General features: G+C 44.1%; 1 protein-coding gene across 3 annotated transcripts in view; it reads left to right on the forward strand.

The window, feature by feature from the left end:
- STXBP5 (syntaxin binding protein 5) overlaps window positions 1-21,839 on the forward strand; it is a 925,152-nt gene that overhangs the window by 663,682 nt on the left and 239,631 nt on the right. For all 3 annotated transcript variants that reach the window (XM_082250146.1, XM_082250147.1, XM_082250148.1), the window contains exon 10: window positions 15,321-15,475. In XM_082250146.1, coding sequence (XP_082106272.1) covers window positions 15,321-15,475 — 155 coding nt within the window. The remainder of the gene's footprint in view (window positions 1-15,320; window positions 15,476-21,839) is intronic.

The raw sequence follows: 21,839 nt of genomic DNA on the forward strand, positions 1-21,839 counted from the left end.
CTTCGGCCTTTCCTGAGTGCTTGCGGGACTATTGCTTAACCACTTCCGGTCCGCGCTATAGCCGAAGTACGGCTGCAGCGCGGACTCGAATTTCCGGGAGGCCATCTTTATACGGCCTCCCAGAAACAGGCTCCCCGCGCACTCCCGCGAGCACGCATCGGGGAAAATCTGTGTTGGCCGTGTCCCTTGGACACAGCCAATCACAGATCGTGGTAAATGGCCAATCACAGCGGCCATTTACCACGTGATCGGGCCATGCAATGAGAGATGATCTCATATGTAAACATATGAGATCATCTCTCATCGCCATCGCTCCTTCCTCACGCGGAGACTGCAGTGTGAGGAAGAGGAGAGCCCGAACAGCGGTAAGGTAACACCCAGGAATGTAATCAGGGCACTGATCACCAGTGCCCTGATTACAGAAGAGGGGAAAAAATGTCAATACTGCCCACAGTGCCCATAGTGCTGCCAGTCAGTGCCCATCAGTGCCTGCTCATCTAGGCACTGATGGGCACTGACTAGCAGCACTATGGACACTGATTGTGGGCACTGATGGTGCTGCCCATCAGTGCTGATCAGTGCCACCCGTCAGTATCCATCAGTGCCCATCAGTGCCGCCCGTCAGTGCCGCCTCTCAGTGCCCAGCAGTGCCACCTATCAGTGCCGCCTATCAGTGTGCATCAGTGCCGCCTATCAGTGCTCATCAGTGCGGCATATTAGTACCTCCTCATCAGTGCCACCTCATCAGTGCCCATAAGTGCCACCTCATCAGTGCCCATAAGTGCCACCTCATCAGTGCCCATAAGTGCCACCTCATCAGTGCCCATAAGTGCAGCCTATCAGTGCCCATCAGTGCCGCCTCATCAGCGCACATCAGTGAAGGAGAAAATTTTATTTATTTTCAAAATTTACTCACAGAAAATAAGAAAAACTTTTTTTTTTTTTCAAAATATTCTGTCTTTTTTTTTTTTGTAAGAAATAAAAAAGCCAGAGGTGATTAAATACCACCAAAAGAAAGCTCTATTTGTGTGAAAAAAAATGATAAAAATTTCATATGGGTACAGTGTAGCATGACCGCGCAATTGTCATTCAAAGCGTGAGAGCACTGAAAGCTGAAAATTGGCCTGGATAGGAAGGGGGTATAAGTGCCCAGTAGGCAAGTGGTTAAAATATTTTCTTCAGCAAAAACTCTTGTGTTTCAATAAACTCTCCAGTATGTTCCAGACTATAAAAGTTAAGCTAATAGGTCTGTAGTTAGTAAAAACTTTGATCCCTCTTTAAATATAGGCACCACATTGACCTTTCCCCTATCGAGTGGTACCATGCCAGTCATTAAAGAGATTCAAAAAATTACAAACAATGGCTTAGATTTAACACAGCCCAGCTCTTTGAAAACCCCATGGACATAACACAGCTCAGCTCTTTGAAAACCCTTGGATGTAAGCCAACTGGCTCAGGTACTTTATTTACCTGTATTTCATCTACATTTTTCTGAACCATGTTATTTTGAGCCATTATGGATCATTTGGGACTGTGAATACTGCCCCCATTAAGGACTTAAGATTTCCAGTTTTCTTTTGTATGCAGAGAGCTGAAGAAGGTATTTAATATATTTTCCTTCTCTAGGTCTCCAGTAACCAATTGGGGTTGGTTAACAACTGTGAATGACACAAATATTCATTTTCCCAATCTCTGCTGCCTCAGTTTTTATGAAGGCAATTTTCATATACTCGAATGTTATGAAGAGTGATCAGACAAATTGCAATCAATTGCAAAGTCCCTCTTTGCCATAAAAAATGAAATTAATCCCCAAAAATAAATATTCCACTGTCAGTGATTCTCTTGTTAACACAAGTGTCAGTGTTGACAAGGACAAGGCTAGCTATCGCTCTGTAATGCCGACTGAGTTAGAATAAACTGGAAGCTTTATAAGGGGGATGGTGCTTGAAATCATTGTTCTTCCTCTGTTAATCATGGTTACCTGCAAGGAAACATGTTCAGTCATCATTGCTTTGCACAAAAAGGGTTTTACAGGCAAGGATATTGCTGCTCCTAAGATTGCATCTAAATTAACCATTTATCAGATCATCAAGAACTTCAAGGAGAGAGGTTCAATTGTTGTGAAGAATGCTTCAGGGTGCCCAAGAAAGGCCAGACCAAGACCAGTAAGCGCCAGGACCGTCTCCTACAGTTGATTTAGCTGTGGGATCTTGGCACCAGTGCAGAGCTTGTTTAGGAATGGCAGCAGGCAGGTGTGAGTGCATCTCCATGCACAGTGAGGGGAAGACTTTTGGAGGATGGACTAGTGTCAAGAACGACAGCAAAGAAGTCACCTCTCTCCAGGAAAAACATCAGGGACAAACTGATATTCTGTAAAAGGTACAGGGATTGAACTGCTGAGGACTGAGGGAGTCATTTTCCCTGATGAATCCCCTTTCCCATTGTTTAGAGCATCCAGAAAAAAACCTTGTCCAGAGAAAAAAAGGTGAGCACTGCTATCGGTGCCTTTTCCAGCATGATGGAGCATCTTGCCATAAGGCAACAATGATAACTAAGTAGCTTGGGAAACAAAACATCAAAATTTTGGGTCCATGGCCAGAGACCTCCCTAGACCTTAATCCCATTGAGAACTTGTGGTCAATCTTTAAGTGAAGGGTGAACAAAAAATACACCCCAAAGATCAAATTTATCAAATGCCTAAACTGCCCAATATTATTGGTGCCACATCCCGGGAACAAGACAGAGACAGAATTATGGGAAGGGTTTTGGAGGCACCAATAGAAGCAAATAATATGATAAAATACACAAAAATGTAATGTATTCTCCTTTCAAAAACAATATCTAGATAAGGAATTCTACAAACAGATACACATTCTGTGTGGAAGGTGAGAACAGAGCTCTCCAGCCATCAGGGAAGCATTGGAACCCAAAAGGGAGTAGTCTTCAGGGGTTCTTTTAAACAATGCAGTGAATAGACTGATATGTCGTTTGGAAATCAAGCATATGCAGACACCGGGATGTTTTCAGATGTTTGAATTTCTTATTACCACAAACTGTCTATGCCTTCCTGCATTACTCTCACCACCCCTACTAGATGAGCTGCTCTCCTGGCTGTTAGGGATAGCAGTGACATCTAGGGTTGCAACCTCTGAGATTGCAATCTCCACATCTTCACCCAACTTGGTAAATTTGTTTTGGTACTCCACAGGATTGGCCTTCATTTTCTGTGAGCCCCTAGCTGCATTCATCCATCTTCCTTCCTGAGCATCCTGATTTACCCCTCCACTCTTCACATCAGCCCCATTTACAATCTGCTCAGTGAACAGAACACGCCCTTTAAGGTTTTACATAGTTAGGTTGAAAAAAGACATCAGTCCATCCAGTTCAACCTATCATGTGTGTGTGTGTGTGTGTGTGTGTGTGTGTGTGTGTTTGCTGTTAACCGTACATTGTATACCCCTGTATGTTGTGGTCTTTAAGGTGCCCATCTAATAGTTTTTTTGAAACTATCGATGCTCCCTGCTGATACGACTGTTTGCGGAAGAGAATTCCACATCCTTACTGCTCTGACAGTAAAGAACCCCCTACATACTTTAAGGTTAAACCACCTTTCCTCTAGTTTTAGTGAGTGGCCACGTGTCTTATTGTATTCCCTTTCTCTGAATAGTGTGTTCCTTATGCTAGGGTCGCCAGTATGTTTGTCAAAAATTGTGGTTGTTGGGGTTGGTGTGGACCTAGGATAAAATACCTGTGTCTGTGTATACACCTAAGTGTATTCAGTAAGTTTTGTTTTGTATTCACCGTATAAACCAAAATAGCATACATAGGAAAAGTGTTCTGCATAGGTCGCAGAAAAAAAGTTGGTTATATGGAATGTGAATGATGCACAAGGTAACACATAAATGATGTGATAATAGGTCAATTTATTATGATAATATTGTGTGGAATGATAGACAGAAAACAAGACATACAACATGTAACAAAAATACAAAAACCGAACGGTGCAAAAAAAAGACTTAGGGTGAAAAATAGGGGATGTGGGAAGTTCACATGGAGTGTCTCAATATTGAGCTTGTTCCTCTCACATAATTGTGTATGGCCTGATAAGTTCCTCGTGGAAGCTCGGGTGCGACGGGGGGAGCGATATCACTCAGTGTATGGTGCAGAGGAGCTGATCCGGTAAGACGGGTTAATTGGAGAGGAGTTCGATCCGGATGGAGGATATGCTGGGGGGATAGTTAATCCTTTTGCATATTCCTCTGCATTGCCTACCAGGGCTGGGCTGTATAGCAGTTGAGTGTCCTGGTATGTGGGGAATGCCTAGAGGGTGTATGCATGCATCGCGGCGACAGTAAGCAGCTGAGTGGCTGGTGTGTATGCAATTGCACTGGTATGATGCCAGGGTTTCTGGGGGACTTTGTAAGGTACAATGGTCCTGCTGACAGTATAGCTTATACTCAGTGTATGTACCTGTAAGTTCTGGCTGTGTCTTCGCCCCGCAAAAAGTACCTGTCCTGTCGGATGTCCTGTGCTTGTCTGCTTACTGAGCTGCTGCTCTCTGCCGCTCTCCTTCCCTTTCTTATGGTCGGCGTCCTCCTGACTCGGCTGTCTCGGTCTGTGATAGCCGTGCGCTCCCTTCCCTCGCATCAGCCATCCACTACAGGAGTGTAGTGTGTGTACGGCCGGGCTGATGACGTCAACTAGTTTCGCTGGGCGTGGCGTAGCTTCGTCTGCACCTTCATGAGGTCGTCAGCTGGTCCCTTATAAGTAGTCTTCACAGCTGCACGAACTCAAGTGATCAAGTGGGTGGGGAAGTTTCTGCAGTGTTTTTTTCAATAAATGCTTGGGGCATGTCTGGATGATTTAGCAGGTGGGGGTAAAAGCATTCTTGGCATTTAAAAAGGACATTAGATGGATTCCTCATGTAGCAGCAGCAAGATGATACAGGAGACATCCTTAACCGGTTGCCGACTGCGCACAGTATATTTACTGCGGCAGTCAGCCCCGGCCAGGCAGAGTGACGTAGATCTACGTCACTCGCCTGTCACTGGAATTGGAGCCAATAGCGGGCGAGCGCGCGCCCGCCTCGGCTCGTTCAGGGAGGAGTGTCCCGATGTCCGCCGGTCACTCGCCGATCGTCGGTACAGCGGGAGAAAGGCAGAGCGGCTTATGTAAACAAGCCGCCTGTCATTCTCCCCTGTGTAAAAATGAAGATCAGACGGTTCTACTATGTAGAACCGTTGATCTTTGTTTTTACACCAACAGCCATGTCCCACTACAGTTAGAAACACGCCCCTAGGACACACTTAACCCCTCCCTGTCCAATACAGTTAACCCCTTCCCTGCCAGTGTTGTTTTTGCAGTAACAGTGCATATATATAGCACTGATTACTGCAGTAATGTCACTGGTACCCCCAAAAGTGTCAAAAATGTCAGTCAAGGGTCCGATCTGTCCGCCGCAATGCCGCAGTACCGCAAAAAAAATTGCAGATCGCCGCCATTACTCGTTAAAAAAAAACACCAAAAATGACAAAAATCTTTCCCTTTGTTAGTAAACGCGATAACTTTTGCGCAAACCAATCAAAATATGCTTTTTGAGATTTTTTTTTTTATTTTTTTTTTTTTTTACCAAACATAGGTAGCATAAAACAATTTGGCCGAAAATGTTAAAAAATTTAGATTTTTACATTTTTTGGGGGGGGGGATTTCATATAAAAAAAAGTGAAAAATATTGTTATTTTTGCAAAAATTACGCTATTTTTTTGTTTATAGCGCTTGATCAAAAAATCGCACAGGTGATCAAATACCACCAAAAGAAAGCTCTGTTTGTGGGCAAAAAAGGACGTGAAATTTGTTTAGGTACAGCGTCGCACGACCGCGCAATTGTCCGTTAAAGTCAAGCAGTAAAAAATCGCAAAAAAAACCCTGGTCAGGAAGGGGGTAAAATCTTCCGGGGCTTAAGTGGTTAATGTGGTAGGGGGTCATTATCATGGAAAAGAAGAGATGTGCTGAGAAACATGTGGGTCAGCATAGGATGATAGAAAGAAGGGATGTGAAAATACAACATGAAAACCATGACAACATGACAGCAAGACAACAAAGGGGACATGGCCCACAGTCACATAGGTACTGTTCCTAATCTATAAAGGGGGTACTATATGTGTCCCAAAAAAATGGTGAATGAACCACCTTTCTCCTGCGCTCAGAGTAACAAGGCTTCCCCAACTGCTTTTCCGACTGGACTCTATAAATGGCGTCTCGGATGGCTCAGGCATTTCAGTTATCTTGCAAATCTGGCCTGTTAGTGGGCCCTGTAGGCCAGGGTTGAGGACCACTGCCCTAAAGGACTGGGGCAGTCCAACAGTACTGAAAACAAAAAGACAAGAAAAGGGCGCACCGACCTAGCGCATTATCCTCAATATAGGCTTTATTAGTTGAAATAAGAAATGGCTACTCACAAACGTAGGTGGCTCTGAGGAAGAGGCTTATGCCTTGAAACGCGTCAGCTGTCATCCTAATGAGACTATGGACATCTGTATGGACTACTTCTGATACTCAAATGCATGAGTTTGATGTGATTGACTTTGACCTACGTTTGTGAGTAGCCATTTCTTATTTCAACTAATAAAGCCTATATTGAGGATAATGCGCTAGGTCGGTGCGCCCTTTTCTGGTCTTTTTGTTTTCGGTACTATATGTGTGTAAGAGGCATCGACCACTGTAAATAGATGTCTATAGAGGTCATTAAGACCGCTTAATAAATTTGGCTCATACAGAAATATAGGTCGGTGGTCGTGTCATGGTGTGTGGGGGCCTAGGGGCCTAGGTTAGTTGCGTGTGTATGGTCCAATCAAATTGATTGTAGCTAACCATGGAGTAAACTCTGGAGGGGCAAATGTCAAATAATGCATGTCAATGCTATCTTGTTAAGGAGTAAGTGTCGTGGCCTGGTAAGGGGGATGAGTATCAGGATGTCTACTAAAGGGATATGGTATAAATAGCTAGGAATTTCAGTATTATTGTTCAAGAAAAATTTGGAGGTTCATCTCAGTGTTTAAGCCTAAAGGAATTAGGCTATTCAGGTTAAAAATCCACCATTTCTCTTTTTGTAGTAATATGCGATTAAAATCGCCTCGTCTGGGGGATATTTTCAACTCGTAGATACCTTTTGATTTTGGTTCCTTCCAATTTGCCAGCATGGTATTCAGTGTAATGTCTAGCTAGCCTAGAGGCTTATCTGGGTTTTTCTCTTTTTATTTCACGCATGTGCTCACCAATGCGCACTTTTAACTGTCATTTCGTCTTTCCTATATAATTCTTTTTACATGGGCAGGTGATCATATATATCGTTTTAGTGGTGGAACAGTTGATTAGGTTTTGTATCTTGAATTCTTTTTCACCCGTGGCATTGTGGAAGGTATCTGTTCTATCCACATATGGACAGATCTGGCATCGTCCGCATGCGAACATCCCTCGGCTTCTGGGGTATTCCGTAAGCCATGTGCTGTTGGTATCTTTTGTGAATTCCGACTTCGTGAGTATGTCGCCTAGGTTCCTGGCTCGTCTAGCTACCATGTTTGGGTAGGGGCTAACTATGTCTTGTAGTGTTGGTGTATTGCATAGAATGCCCCAGTGTCGTTGAAGGATCTCATGAACTTGTTCCCATTGACTACCGTATTGGGTGATAATACGTGTGGTTCCTATCGCATCTTTGTTAGTGGTTGTTTTACGAGTGAGTAAGTCATCCCTTGCTCGTCTATTGGCTTTTTGTTTGACTTTTCTTAGTTGGCGATGTGAATAACCCCTCTCCCTGAATCTTTGGTAAAGGTCCTTACTTTCCTTAAGATAGTCCTCTTTGTTTGTGCAGTTGCGCTTGATTCGCAAAAATTGGCCTGTGGGGATGCCATTTTTTAGCCATTGAGGATGGTGGCTGTACAGTATTTGTACATTGATATCATATCCCCCCTTAATCGTCTCTTCTCCAGAGAGAATAGGTTCAGTGCTTGTAGTCTTTCCTCATAGCTGATGTCCTCCATTCCCCTAATTATTTTTGTTGCCCTTCTCTGGACTCTTTCCAGTTCCAGCACATCCTTCCTGAGGACCGGTGCCCAGAACTGGACAGCATACTCCAGATGTGGCCAGACCAGAGTCTTGTAGAGAGGGAGAATAATCTCTTTATTTCTGGAGTGAATCCACTTTTTTTATACATCCCAGTATTCTGTTGGCTTTGCTTGCAGCAGCTTGGCATTGCATGCCACTGCCAAGCCTGTTGTCTACCAGTACCCTCAGGTCCTTTTCCATCTTAGATTCACCCAGAGGTCCCCCCTAGTGATTAGCTTGGTTTCTGGCACCCAAGTGCATTACTTTACATTTTTCAACATTAAACCTCATCTGCCATGTAGTTGCCCACCCCATTATTTTGTTCAGGTCCGCTTGTAAGGTTTCCACATCCTGCATAGAAGATCTTGGCATACTTAGTTTAGTATCATCTGCAAATACTGAGATTGTACTAGATATCCCCTCCTCTAGATCATTTATGAATAAATTAAACAGGGTTGGTCCCAGGACAGAACCCTGGGGGACCCCACTTTCCACACCTGCCCAATCCGAGTACTCCCCATTAATCACCACCCTTTGCACTCTCCCCTGGAGCCAGTTCTCTATCCAGGTACTCACCTTATGGTCCATACCTACCTTCCTTAGTTTGAACAGTAAGCGTTTGTGGGGGAACGGTGTCAAAGGACTTTGCAAAGTCCAGATATACCACATCCACAGGCTTACCTTTATCTAGGTGGTAGCTCCCTTCATCATAGAAGGTTAATAGATTGGTTTGGCAAGAACATTTTTTCATGAATCCATGCTGATTACTACTAATAATACCATTTTAATTACTAAAGTCTTGTATATGGTCCCTTAACATCCCCTCCAAAATCTTGCAGACTACTGATGTTAGGCTGACCGGCCTATAGTTACCCGGGATATATCTCGGCCCTTTTTTAAATATTGGTACCATGTTGGCTTTTTTCCAATCAGCTGGCACCATACCCATCTGTAAACTATCCTTAAAAATCATGAATAATGGTCTGGCAATCACCTGGCTGAGCTCTTTAAGAACCCCCGGGTGCAAGCCATCCGGTCCCGGTGATTTATTTGTTGACAGGCCTATCTTATGGAAAGGTGCCATGTTTACCCCTCTAAAGTTAAAAACATTACTGAATAAGGAAAATTTCAGATGGATTCTAAATCCTCATTTCTCAATTGTATTTACTTAGCGGTATAAGGATTATACAGTGGAATGAACAGATCACCAATTCCTCTACACACTAGCATACTATATGCTAGTTCTGGGGGTATGAATGGATATTACCACTTACTGGGCACACTCTGACCAAGGCAAAACATGTCGGGGCGTGGCTTAAGCAGCATAGGATAAGGCCACATTCATCTACATACTAATGCACTGGGTTGGGAAGCAGCGCCTTTTCTTCTCTTTGATAATGTTTACACCTCTGAATGGAGCTACCTTCACTGCAACTGGCAGGGAAATCACTGTCAGCTTAGAGCAGCACTTCGTTTTATTTGGATCACTGAATGGACATTAAGTTATCCACTATCAGAATAGACCTCAACACTAGAAATTGTACGTAAAAATAATTATTAGAAACCATGGGGGACACTATTTCTGTCACGCAGCAAGGCAGTGCTAAACAGGACCATACAGATTGCTCTATTTACTATAAGAATTAAGTTTCCCAATTCCTCCTCTCTGCTACTCTAAAGTAAAATGAAACAGAATGCAAATGGGTCCAACAACTTCTTCACTGTTGCAGCAGCAGGGCAGGGAATTCCCGCATCGCTCCCAGAACAAAACCGAGCAAGGCCAGTCGCTGCCCAGCCATCCACAGGAAACCCTGTACCCTATGGATAACACAAGACCCCCTCTGAATGGCTGAGATGGAGAGGGCTGGTGGACGAGGTCACAATCTGCACCTCAGAGGAAGCCCTGTGGTCATCCCCAAAATAGAATGTTTCCCATGAATGGCTGAGCAGCAACCATCCCGACCCAATTCCACACCAGGAACAACACAGGAATTCCCCGCCCTACCGCCGGAACACTGCATGCCGTATGTAGCTAATGGCCTGGTGCTGGATAGTCACATGACCACCACCAAGGCAAGTAAAAATAGTTTTTCTTCCTAACCTAGCAATCAGATAGGGTGTAGAGGGACAGTGGCTACTTTTATCCTGAAGTTGGGCTTTAAGGTCTGAATGGTGCTACAAGCTGGTGGCACATCTGTGCTCTTATGTACTAAATTGAATTGCATGATTGCCAACAGCTGCAGCTACCACGCCATTGCAACCTGCAACCAAAAATGCATGTTTTCCAGTTTTTTTTTTTTTATTAAGACAAGGCGTAGGAATTTTTTTAAACATTGTCCACCATTTTATGTTCTACTCAGTTGTTGCAATTTGCTCCTCCAGATCTCTAATAAGACCCTCCAGAAGGGTAACCTGCTCATATTTTTCTCAACAGTATTCAATCTGGAGCTGTTGCTCCATTTGTATACATGTCACACACTGTGCACTGAGAAAAACCTTCAACCTCGCTAGCACTTGTTATCCCAGTTACAGCATCATTACTAACAGGAAAGTTAGGATGTTACTTTATTTTAGAAGTAATATTGCATATACCTAGTTTGAGGCCTTGTGATTTTGCGGGACAAACTGGATTTTTTTCACTTTGGAGAAGCAGATGCTCTGATTATGAAAACTGGATTCTGTGATTTTTTTTTTTCTCCTCTCAGGATAATTACACAGGATGACCCCTTGTTACTAATTTATACTACATCTTCGAATTGTCTAATGAGCTACTAAACTACCCTTGGGCTAGATTTGGATGTGTATCTAAACCTGTTACCACTGCCACCTCACCACCTGTTTTAACCTAATTTTTGCCATGCATTGCATGCATTTGTGGGGCATTTGCGGCGCATGCCTGTTCACTTGAAAACGAAACCAGTGCAGACCTATGCTGATGTCTGTGCTTTTTATTTAAACCTGCATTATTGCTCCTATACTAAACGATTATATGTAAAGTAGTTTGAATCCGCTATTGAAGACCTTATTTTGTTTTGGCCAGCTTCAGAACATCAGGCTGCTTGCATTGCTAAATGTAATAACTGGAAACCACTTGATTTTGGGATTTTACTTATCTAAAATGCATTGTCTTTTTTTTATGTGCTTGTTTTTTTTTTAGTAGAATTAATTTGAAAAGGTAAGCCTAAGGTAATGTAAAAAACATGTAGTGCTAAATAGTAATGGATATCAAAGAAAATTTCTTAAATACATGTGCACATAAATCCAGAAACCTTTTTTAAAGTGAGAAGTCAATATGAAAAGTTCATGAATAGGAGAAAATCCAATGGTAAAAAAAAACTTTGTGCTGTATAAAAGAACCACAAGTCTCCGCATGCAGGTGGAGACGGTGCTCCTCTCACAGCAGAGTAAACAAATAGAAGCCCCCAGTGAAGCAAAGAGACAAATGGCTTCTTACCAGATGATGTTGGCTTCCAAACTAATGGAAAAACCAAATGCGCATAAAGGGGTTAAACCCATCAGTTTCATCTGGTAAGAAGCCATTTGTCTCTTTGCTTCACTGGGAGCTTCTATTTGTTTTCTCTGCCGTGAGAGGAGTGCTGTCTCCACCTGCATGCTGGGACTTATGGTTCTTCTATAAAGTTTTGGATTTTCTCCTATTCATAGACTTTTCATATGGACTTCTCACTTTAAAAAATGTTTTTGGATTTATGTGCACATGTATTTAAGAATGTTCTTTGATATTCATTCCTATTTATCGCTATACGTTTTTTTACATTATCTTTTTGAACTTTTTCTATAGGTTTGTGTGAGCTGCTTGTTTTTTATTCACATATTTTTGATTCACCATTTTATTCATTTTATCAGTAAAAGTGCAGAATTTTCACGTTTATGCTTTCTGCTGTATTGCTTACTGCTTGCTGCACAGAAAATGGGATGTGTTCCTTTAGAGACTCCCGTTTACACCTGAACACAGCAGGCTGAATTAGTAATGTGTTTTAAGGTTCTTTGGTTTAATGCTGATTATGTTCCTTAATCTTGGCAGGATGTTAAATGACTTTAAGGCTTAAAGTTGATGCGTGCATTATTTCTTTATTTAGCACAGTACTTAGGCAGTCAGCCACATTGTACTTGCTCAGTTTAATTTGCTAATATATATTAGCTCTTAGGGAAAGATGTTCATTGTTTGTCTATTGGCACATATCAAATATATGTATGATGTAGAATAATATACTTTTATTTTTACCGCAAAATTGTTTTCTGTCTGTTTAGTTTTCTGATTTTAAGATTAAACATTTGCCTGTATAAGATTGTATTCTATTGGAATTTTATTAGAAACCTAAACTATAATTTGAGATTGTTCTTTGGTCCATATGTTTGTCATTTTTGTGTTTATTTTCTTGGATTCCTTTTTAGAGGTTTCTAAAGAAATATGCTGTATAATTAGCAATGGTTATTTCTAAGAAATCTTGTTAAGGGAAATGTTATCTGCATGAAGCCATAAACCTTTTGAAGTCGTATTACAGTGCATGTCATAGGCAGCCGGCCAGTCAATCAAAATTTTACTTGACCATACAATCTTTACTGAAGCCCAACCTAAGCAAAAAAAACATTTTTTTATAGTGTTATATAGTTGAGAAGAGTTAGAACTTTTGTCAGGTGCTTATTGCGGTCTGTGCCCCTGAAGACTTTTCCTTTGGATTTTAAATGCTTAATAAGGACAAATACTGCAAAAACCTTCACAGGGAATATAAACCTGCCTCATTGTACTGGAAAATAAGGGTTTGGGCTTTACCTATTTTTTATTTTGACCTTTTTCAGGGTTTTTCATTTATTGGATCAACACCAAATACTGCAACATAACAAAAAATGATGTGGCCCATTCTTAAACTGAGCTTCCTAGTCCCAAGAAGTGCAGAAAAATGCATACTGTGGTGTGAAGAAACTATTTAAATATCTACAAATGTCAATAGAGAAAAATGGGGGAAAAAAAACTTGCATCTTACTGCCTCTTTCCAGGCCTTCTATTCACAACTGCCCGCATAGGTAAAACCCTGCATTTTACTGTACGTCCCAGGGTGAACAGGTGGTGAAAGGTACTCCATGATTTATCCAGTCCAGGAGGAAGAGATATTTCCTTTATTGAATGCTAGGCTGCTTCAAGCCTTATTCCATTTAAACCTTGTTTCCATAAAACTGAAGGAGTTTCAATGGGCAGTTCAAATCAGGCATAATCTCATGCAATTACAATGTTTCTAATTTCAAAATGGGTGTAGCTTGTCAGTCACTAACATCTGGAAAACATTAAATGTTGATGAATGGTTTCCTTAACAGTAAAAGAGAACCAAAATGGGACTTTAAATGAGGCAAATATAGAGAAAAAAATGTGTTCATGATTGGAAACACATATAGATACCATACCTTTGATAAACATTTATATAAATATAGACAAATCCAAAAAAAGCATACAGTAAAATATACAATTCATATAGAAAACGTAGGTACATGGTTACAGGATCTAAAATAGGATCTCTGGAGATGAAAGTATCCCAATATACAGTCTTTGTCAAAAATGCATAGTCTGGTTGAATCGATTAAAATAACATATTTGAGTTGTATGTAGGCTTGACGCGTTTCTTGGACCTCCATCCATTCATCAGGAGCATTGGATACATATAATGTATCTAAAAAAAGGGGGAAAGGGATTTATACATTGTTGCACCAGAACATCAAAAAAGATTGAAAAAATATCAAATTGAGAGTCTGTACAGAAATCTTTACCTTAATTATCTCAAAGGTCAATTTGTCTAGAGAGAAAAGAAACCCAAACTGGGAGGGGAAAGTGAAGGCATCACAGGCATGGTCTCCCCCGGGCCTGAGGCGCAGACGGTCACCCGGCGCAAAGCGAATGGTGGAACCACAGTCAAAGCAAAAAGTGGATCTCCAGAGTGACATTCCTGAAGGTGACAGTGAGGCACATTTGGATCAGAGAAGATCTAAAAATATATACATGAGGAATATTGAGTATGGGTCAGTTATAGAATCTGTATAATGGGAAAATACGTTGGGATAGATAAACTGATCCATAAGGAGTGCCCAAAGAGTGTAGATTAAATAGAACATGTGTAAAGAGAGCCAATGGCGTCCTGGCTGGGTGCCCCAAGGTGCAGGTGAAGTCCACGCCAACGCCATGTAATTAAACCGCCAATTATAGACGGAAATCCGCCCTCACACATCCGATCATAGGACTGGAAGTGGGTGGAGTCAGACCGTCAAAGGCGTGGATGGAAAAAGAGAGGTAGTTGTCACGGTGGTGCGAGGCAAGGCTACTGTCACACACCAGACAACCCTACATGACGCCGATGGACAGTGGGGTGCCCCACCCCCAGCCAAAAAACATTTTTTTATAGTGTTATATAGTTGAAAAGAGTTAGAACTTTTGGCAGGTGCTTATTGCTGTCTGTGCCCCTGAAAACTTTTCCTTTAGATTTTAAATGCTTAATAAGGATAAATACTGCAATAAACCTTCACAGGGAATATAAACCTGCCTCATTGTACTGGAAAATAATAAGGGTTTGGGCTTTACCTATTTTTTATTTTGACATTCTTCAGGGTTTTTCATTTATTGGATCAACACCAAATACTGCAACATAACAAAAAATGATGTGGCCCATTCTTAAACTGAGCTTCCTAGTCCCAAGAAGTGTAGAAAATGCATATTGTGGTGTGAAGAAACTATTTAAATATCTTGAAATGTCAATAGAGAAAAATGGGAAGAAAAAACTTGCATCTTACTGCCACTTTCCAGGCCTTCAATTTACAACTGCCCGCATAGGTAAAACCCTGCATTTTACTGTACGTCCCAGGGTGAACAGGTGGTGAAAGGTATTCCATGATTTATCCAGTCCAGGAGGAAGATGTATTTCATTTATTGAATGCTAAGGCTGCTTCAAGCCTTATTCCAGTTTAAACCTTGTTTCCATAAAACTGAAGGAGTTTCAATGGGCAGTTCAAATCAGGCATAATCTCATGCAATTACAATGTTTCTACATTCAAAATGGGGTGTAGTTTGTCAGTCACTAACATCTAGAAAACATTAAATGTTGATGAATGGTTTCCTTAACAGTAAACTTGATATATATAGATATATATATAGGAGAGAGAGTATAAAACTTTGTATGTTGGCACAAATTGTTTTAACCATTATATCTGTCTTTTTTCAGGGATCCCTTTATTATCCTATCAGGTGGCCTGTCTTATGACACAGTTGGAAGAAGACCCTGTCTAACCGTCATGCATGGAAAAAGCACAGCTGTCTTAGAAATGGATTATCGAATTGTGGATTTTCTTACACTTTGTGAAACTCCCTATTCTAATGGTAAGTCTGTTTTATGAAGAGAAAAATAGTAATGCAGCTTTATTTTAACCACTTCGCATCTGGGCTAATTCTGATTCACCTACATGTAAAAATCTACCTTTTTTTTTTTTTTTGCTATAAAATAACTAAAATACACTACTTTTATTGCACTCACACTATATAATATATAATTGTTTCATAAAAATATAAAAGCTGTTACGCCACTTAAATAGATACTGAACATGTCACGCTTTAAAATTACGTCCACCAGTGGAATGGTGGCAAACTAAGGTACTTAAAATTCTCTATAAGCAAAACTTTAAACGCCTTTACAGTTTACCAGTTTAGAGATTCACAGGAGGTCTGTTGCTAGAATTATTGTTCTCTCATGACAACTCACATGTGTGGTATGATCACCGTTTTACATATGCGTGTGGGAGTAATGTATGCATTCGCATTTGCGTGTAAGCACGAGGGGGTGATTTCATTTTTTTTCTTTTAAATACAAAATGTTTTCCTTTTTCTTTCATTGACTGACACAGCTCCTGATATTCTTAATCATTGGGTTATACTGCCCCCTACAGGAGTAGGACACTAGGCACAAAAGAATTCTGGCTACACCCATGGTCAGAGGGGTATACTCCCTCTTTTTTAGATAGAAATTTTTTTCTATCTTGTGTTTTTTCCTATGAGATCTGCAATCAACTGCCAGACTGGGAGACGAGCTGGATAATCTAGATTCAGTGGTCACCCCAGTCTGGCCAGCGTGCGCGTGCAGACCTCTGCTCTGCGCTTGGTCGGCCCCGACATAGCCCCACTGGATGGGGGCTGGCCTGCGAGTTAAACTCCTCGCAAGGTAACATATGACCGGATCTCGAACCGAGTCACAGCGTTCCTCCTGGCTGACAGCCCCCCATTTCGATATAGGGGTTCTGTCTGGAGCGGTGCCCACCTGGTTCCTGGTATGGTGCGTAGCTGTCCCCACCTCTCACCCTGGAGGGTTTTGGAACGGACGTGAGCCCCTCCTTGGGACGGTCGGACCCTCAGGTTCCCCTTCTTCCTGCAGGCACCCCCTCTTGTAAAGTCCCTCATCCTGCCACCCCCTCAACGCTGGGGCTATTTGGGTGGTCTGGCCACTGTTCCTGGGATGGGGTCAGGGCGCTAACTTGCGATGGGGGATGTGCCGCCGGGGCCTGGATGATCGATTGTGTGGAGGGGGGGAGTTGTGCCTGGTCCCCGTCCTGCCTGGATCTGTCCTTGAGGCCTGGTCTCCCTCCTAGATCCCTGTTAGCCTCGTGGTGCTGCCATTTTGTTGTAGCCTGTGTTTCTATTCACGGTGGCCATGTTTTTCTAGTCTGATGGCCATTTTGTTGTGGTTTGCCATTGGAAATGGTGGTGGCTATGACAGTGGAGCCCCGTGGGTGGCGATTTCGGCAGTGGGAGCTCCTTATCCTCTGGTGCTGACTCCTGAATAATTTTACTTCCTGATCGCCTCACATGTAGTGCAGATTCCCCTGGTGGCTGCAGGTGCCTGTTTCTGCGGGTGGTGAGTCTGATGGGGTCCTCTCTCTCCCTGCTGAGGATCGCTTGGTGCTTTGTGCCTGGTGACCGGGTGGTGCTGCAAGCGCAGTGAGGGTTGTCCCTTAGCAGTGTTTTACACTTTTTGTGGTGACTCATGGAATCTTTGGAGCAGGTTTCCCCACCTGATCCCCCTCTCTGAGGCTGCGGGCCCTCCGGGTCCCAACCATCCATCCATGCACTGACGGCTGTCCTGGAATCCCTTGTGTCCCCGGTGAATGTGGCTTGCTGGTGATGGGCTTGCAAGAAAGCGACACCCCCCCCCCCCCCGCCTTCCCCTGCCTCATCTGTCTCCTCAGATCCTGAATCTGATTCATCCGCCGCGGATGTAGGTCACCCTGCTGGGTCTGCAACCATGTGCCTGGAATCCCCCAATAGCGAAGAGGATTCTTCCACGTCTGTGACCGTGCACAAAAAAGCACTGGTGGATACCCTGATTGTATCTGTGCATGAGACCCTGAAGATGGATGATGCATCTGAAGCTGCAACGGAGGCACAGGTGCCCTTTGGCACTCTCAAGCCATCCCGAGCGGCAATGGCATTGCCTTTCCCTGCCTTTTTGGCAGAATTGTTGCTAAAGAGTGGGGGCGACCAAAGCGTCCCCCTGGGGTCCATAAGCGCTTTACTAGGCATTACCCCTATGAGGACAACCTTCTTAAGAAGTGGAATGTGCCACCAGTGGTGGACCCTCCAGATTCCAGATTTAACAAGGCAACCATGGTTCTGGTTGAAGTGTCCCCGTACTTTAAGGATCTGGCTGACCGATAGGCATGGGCTGTGGCCCGCACTATGTACACTCTGGCTGGTTCGGCAATGAGGCCGGTATTCACCATTGCCCTAGTGTCGCAAACTCTGACCGAATGGGCTAAGCTCCTACACTGTGACTTGAAGGGGGAGCAGTCGCCCCCCCCCCCCGCCTTTACCGAGCTGGCTGGCCAGCTGGTCCAGGGACTGCAGTTTATCTGTGATGCCTCTTTGGATGTAGCTCCCCCGATGGCTCGCCTCTGTTTTGGCAGTCAGTGGTCGTTCGGCGTGTCTTTTGGCTCAAGTGCTGGTCTGCGGCTCAGACTATAAAAAAGGCCTTGACTGATTTTCCTTTTCAAGGCGATCGCCTGTTTGGAGCTACCCCACATAACATTAAAAGTTTTACATGGGGGGAGAGTACTTTTTTTCCGCAGGCAAACGAACCAAACGATCCAAACAAACCTGATCTGGCAAGCCAAGATTGGGCTTCTCCAGACCCCTGGACAAGGATCCTTCTGCATGAAGGTGCACCCTCACCCGTATGTAGAGTTCGGGGACGTCTTTGCTGGTTTCCGGAACAGTGGACTTCCCTGGTGCAAGACAAGTGGGTCCACAAAGTCATTCGGTCCTGCTACTAGATCATGTTTCGCTCTTGTCCTCCGGCAAGGTTTTTTCCTTCCAATTTGCGCCTATCCCCAGACTGCTTACAGGGCCTGTTTGTGGCGGTACAAGACCTGTTCCTTCAAGGGGTGATTGTCCCGGTTCCGTCCTCAGAACATTTTCAGGGTTTTTACTCAAACCTGTTTACAGTTGCCAGGAAGGAAGGCAAAGTGTGTCTAATCCTGGACCTCAAGGCACTCAACTGCTTTGTGCGGGTACAGAAGTTCAGAATGGAGTGGCATCCCTGCATCAGAGGGATTTCCTTGCCTCTAGCAATATCAAGGATGCCTACCTTCACATTCCAATATGTGGCAGTCAACAGCGTTTTCTCCACTTTGCTGTGGGAGAGGAGCAGCATCAGTTTGTGGCATTACCCTTTGGTCTCGCATCTGTCCTTGGCTCTTCACAAAAGTGTTAGCCCTGGTGCTAGCTTTGTGTCATGGTTCTCGCCATGGCTTTCAGACGGTCAGGCATGGCCGCCGTTAAGTACCTGACATGGGATTTGAACCTGTGTACTTTGACATTCTGTCCTGTTATCCTACCTCTGAGCCACACTTCAGCTCATATGGATCTAGTCCTGTTAATCTGGTATTGCCTGCAGCACTAGGGGGCTGGACTTCACCTGAGTGTGCTCTTGTCTATCATTGTCCACCTGAAACTAATTGCTCAATTAAGCAAGCTATAAAACACTGTCTCTCACTTAGAGCAGTGTCAGTTCATTGCTGATCTTGGTTGCTGTTTGACAGACTTTGTTCCTGATCATTGTTCCTGTTTCCTAAGCGTGTGTTCCAGACTGACCCCAGCTTCCATCCTTACCTTCGCTCCTTGTTGTTCCTGTGATCCTTATCTGGACTCGTGTCATCCAGTGACTAAAGTTATTCCTGGACTTCCCTTCCCATTGTATTCCTGCCGGTCCTGCTTATTGGAGCACCTTACCTGCCAAGCCCCCATGCACAAATTCACAGGCCAGGTGGCTTTCTTACCTGGTCACCTTGGACTGTGGATATCTGCAAGGATGAGCGTACATCTCTGCGTTACAGACTCCAACAAAGGTAAGCTCCGTGACACTTTGCTACGCCAATGGGGGAATGCGATACTGGGCTACTTGGACGACGATCTTCTGCGAGCAGAGTCTCCCTCTGCTCTGTCCCTCTGCTCTGGAGGAAAACCTGGAAATCACAATACGAGCTCTGTGGGAGTACGGCTGGTTTCTGAATTTTCAGAAGTCTGCTCTTATGCCATCCACAAAGCTGAACTATCTTGGCCTGGCTCTGGACTTTGCCTTAGTCAGAATGCTCCTTCCTCTGGACAAACTCCAGAAATTGCAGGCTGCAATTCGCCTCCTGCTGTCCAACAAATGGTTATCCCTCCGAACTTGCATGCGGGTGCTGGGCCTGATGCTGTCTACCTTCAAGGCGGTTCAGTTTGAATAGTTCCATACGAGGTATCTGCAAAGGGAATTTCTGACCAAATGGGACAAGACTCTGCAGTCTCTGGACAATCAGATCCGGCTGAGTCGGGGCACGGAGTCCCTGATATGATGGCTTCGTTGTCCAGGGCTTCGGCTGAGAAAATCCTTTCTCCCCTTGAATTGGACAGTGGTCACCATGGATGCCAGCCTGTCCAGCTGGGAGGCTTCCTCTGCAAGCATTCTGCTCAGGGGATATGGACGCTGGAAGAGTCCATACTCCTGATCAATGTCTTTGAACTTTGAGCATTCAGACTGTGTCTGGATCATTGAACGGTTTGTGTCAGGGTTGTCCAGTGTGCATTTAATCGGACAGTGCCACGGCTGTAGCTTATGTCAATTACCATAGGGGCACAAGAAGTGTCCTGGCGGCTCTGAAAGAAGCTGGTATTCTAAGGTGGGAAGAATGGTTTGTTCCAGCCCTCTCCGCTGTACACATTCCCGGTGTGGAAAATTGGCAGGCGGATTACCGCAGTTGTTGGACCACGGGGAGTGGTCCCTTCATCCGTAGGTGTTTTATCAGCTGTGTCTCTGGTGGGGCACCCCAAGGTGGATCTGTTGATGTCTCAGCTCAACAGAAAGGTGCAGAGGTTTGTGGCTTGGTCAAGGGATCCTCTGGCAGACGCCAGATACGCGCTGGTGGCATCCGTATCATTCTGATTTACGCCTGCATTCCCAAGTGTCACCCAGACTTCTTACGCAGATCGAGGCAAAAGGGATTCCGGTCATCTTCGTGACTCCCGACTGGCCTCTCCGGGCTTGGTACACCAATCTGGTGCGGCTGGTCGCCGATGTTCCTTGGCAGCCCCCTTTCAGGGAGGATCTGCTATCCCAAGGACCAATCTTCCATCCTGCTTTGCAGGCGCTGACTTTGACGGCTTGGCTGTTGGACACCAGGTGCTGAAGGATAGGGGTTTATCTGAGTTGGTGATTCCTAAACTGTTGAAAGCTAGGAAAGAGCTCCAGCAACATGGCTGCCTGCTTATAGCTCCAAACTGCAGTAAGCAAAAAGCTCTACTACCAAAGAACGCAGGCAAGCCAATTCTGAGTCATGTTTGACCCCAGTGTTAAGTACCAGCCATGCAGTACCACCGACACATCCTCTGCACTATTGTCCTCCTTTTTTTGTCGAGGTGCATTGGAGTCATGATTTTATGAAACAAACCTTGTGGCTTATCACTTCCTGGTTATACAGTTTGAGTCTCTTCGTCGCCCTCTATTTATCAGTATCTGGTAAGCAGATAGTGTATATATCATGACTGGGTGTTGGCTCCTTTTCACCTGCACAACTGGGAATTGGGATCTGGTCTCCACTTTCTCCTCCAATCTATTGGACATATTGGACTTTTTATGGACACTTTTATTTGATGTTTTATCTAGTGTTTGGCTCTACTATACCTCTTTTTATATAGTTATCCTGTCATTCACCTTACCTGGTGATTCATAGGGATAAGGTGGTTCTTTGCCCATGTCCATCCTTCCTTCCAAAGGTTGTCTCTGATTTTCATTTGATTGAAGACATTGTGTTGGCTTCCCTGTCCCAGGCCTAAACATCCCAAGGAAATTGCCTTGCATGCCTTGGATGTGGTCCAGGCAATTAGGGTGTACCTGGCAACTATGGAGTCTTTCAGGAAGTCAGACTTTGTGCTCACAGATGGACCTCGGAAAGGGTTGTCCACTTCCTCTGCGACCATTTCCAGATGGTCCAGTTAGACAGTGGTTCAGGCTTATTCCATCAGGGGTCAGGGTCCTCCTTTCCCTGTCAAGGTGCTTACTACTAGGGCGCTTGGTGCCTCCTGGGCTTTCCATCAGGCGTCAGAGACGCAGGTTTGCAAGGCAGCCACCTGGTCGTCGGTGCACACTTTTACAAAGTTTTATATAGTTGGCGTGGATGGATGTGTTGGTATTTGCTTCTTTTGGCAGCAAGGTTTTGCA

The sequence above is a fragment of the Pelophylax lessonae genome (genome assembly GCF_965119305.1).
Source record: "Pelophylax lessonae genome assembly, chromosome: 3".
Lineage (NCBI taxonomy): Eukaryota > Metazoa > Chordata > Amphibia > Anura > Ranidae > Pelophylax > Pelophylax lessonae.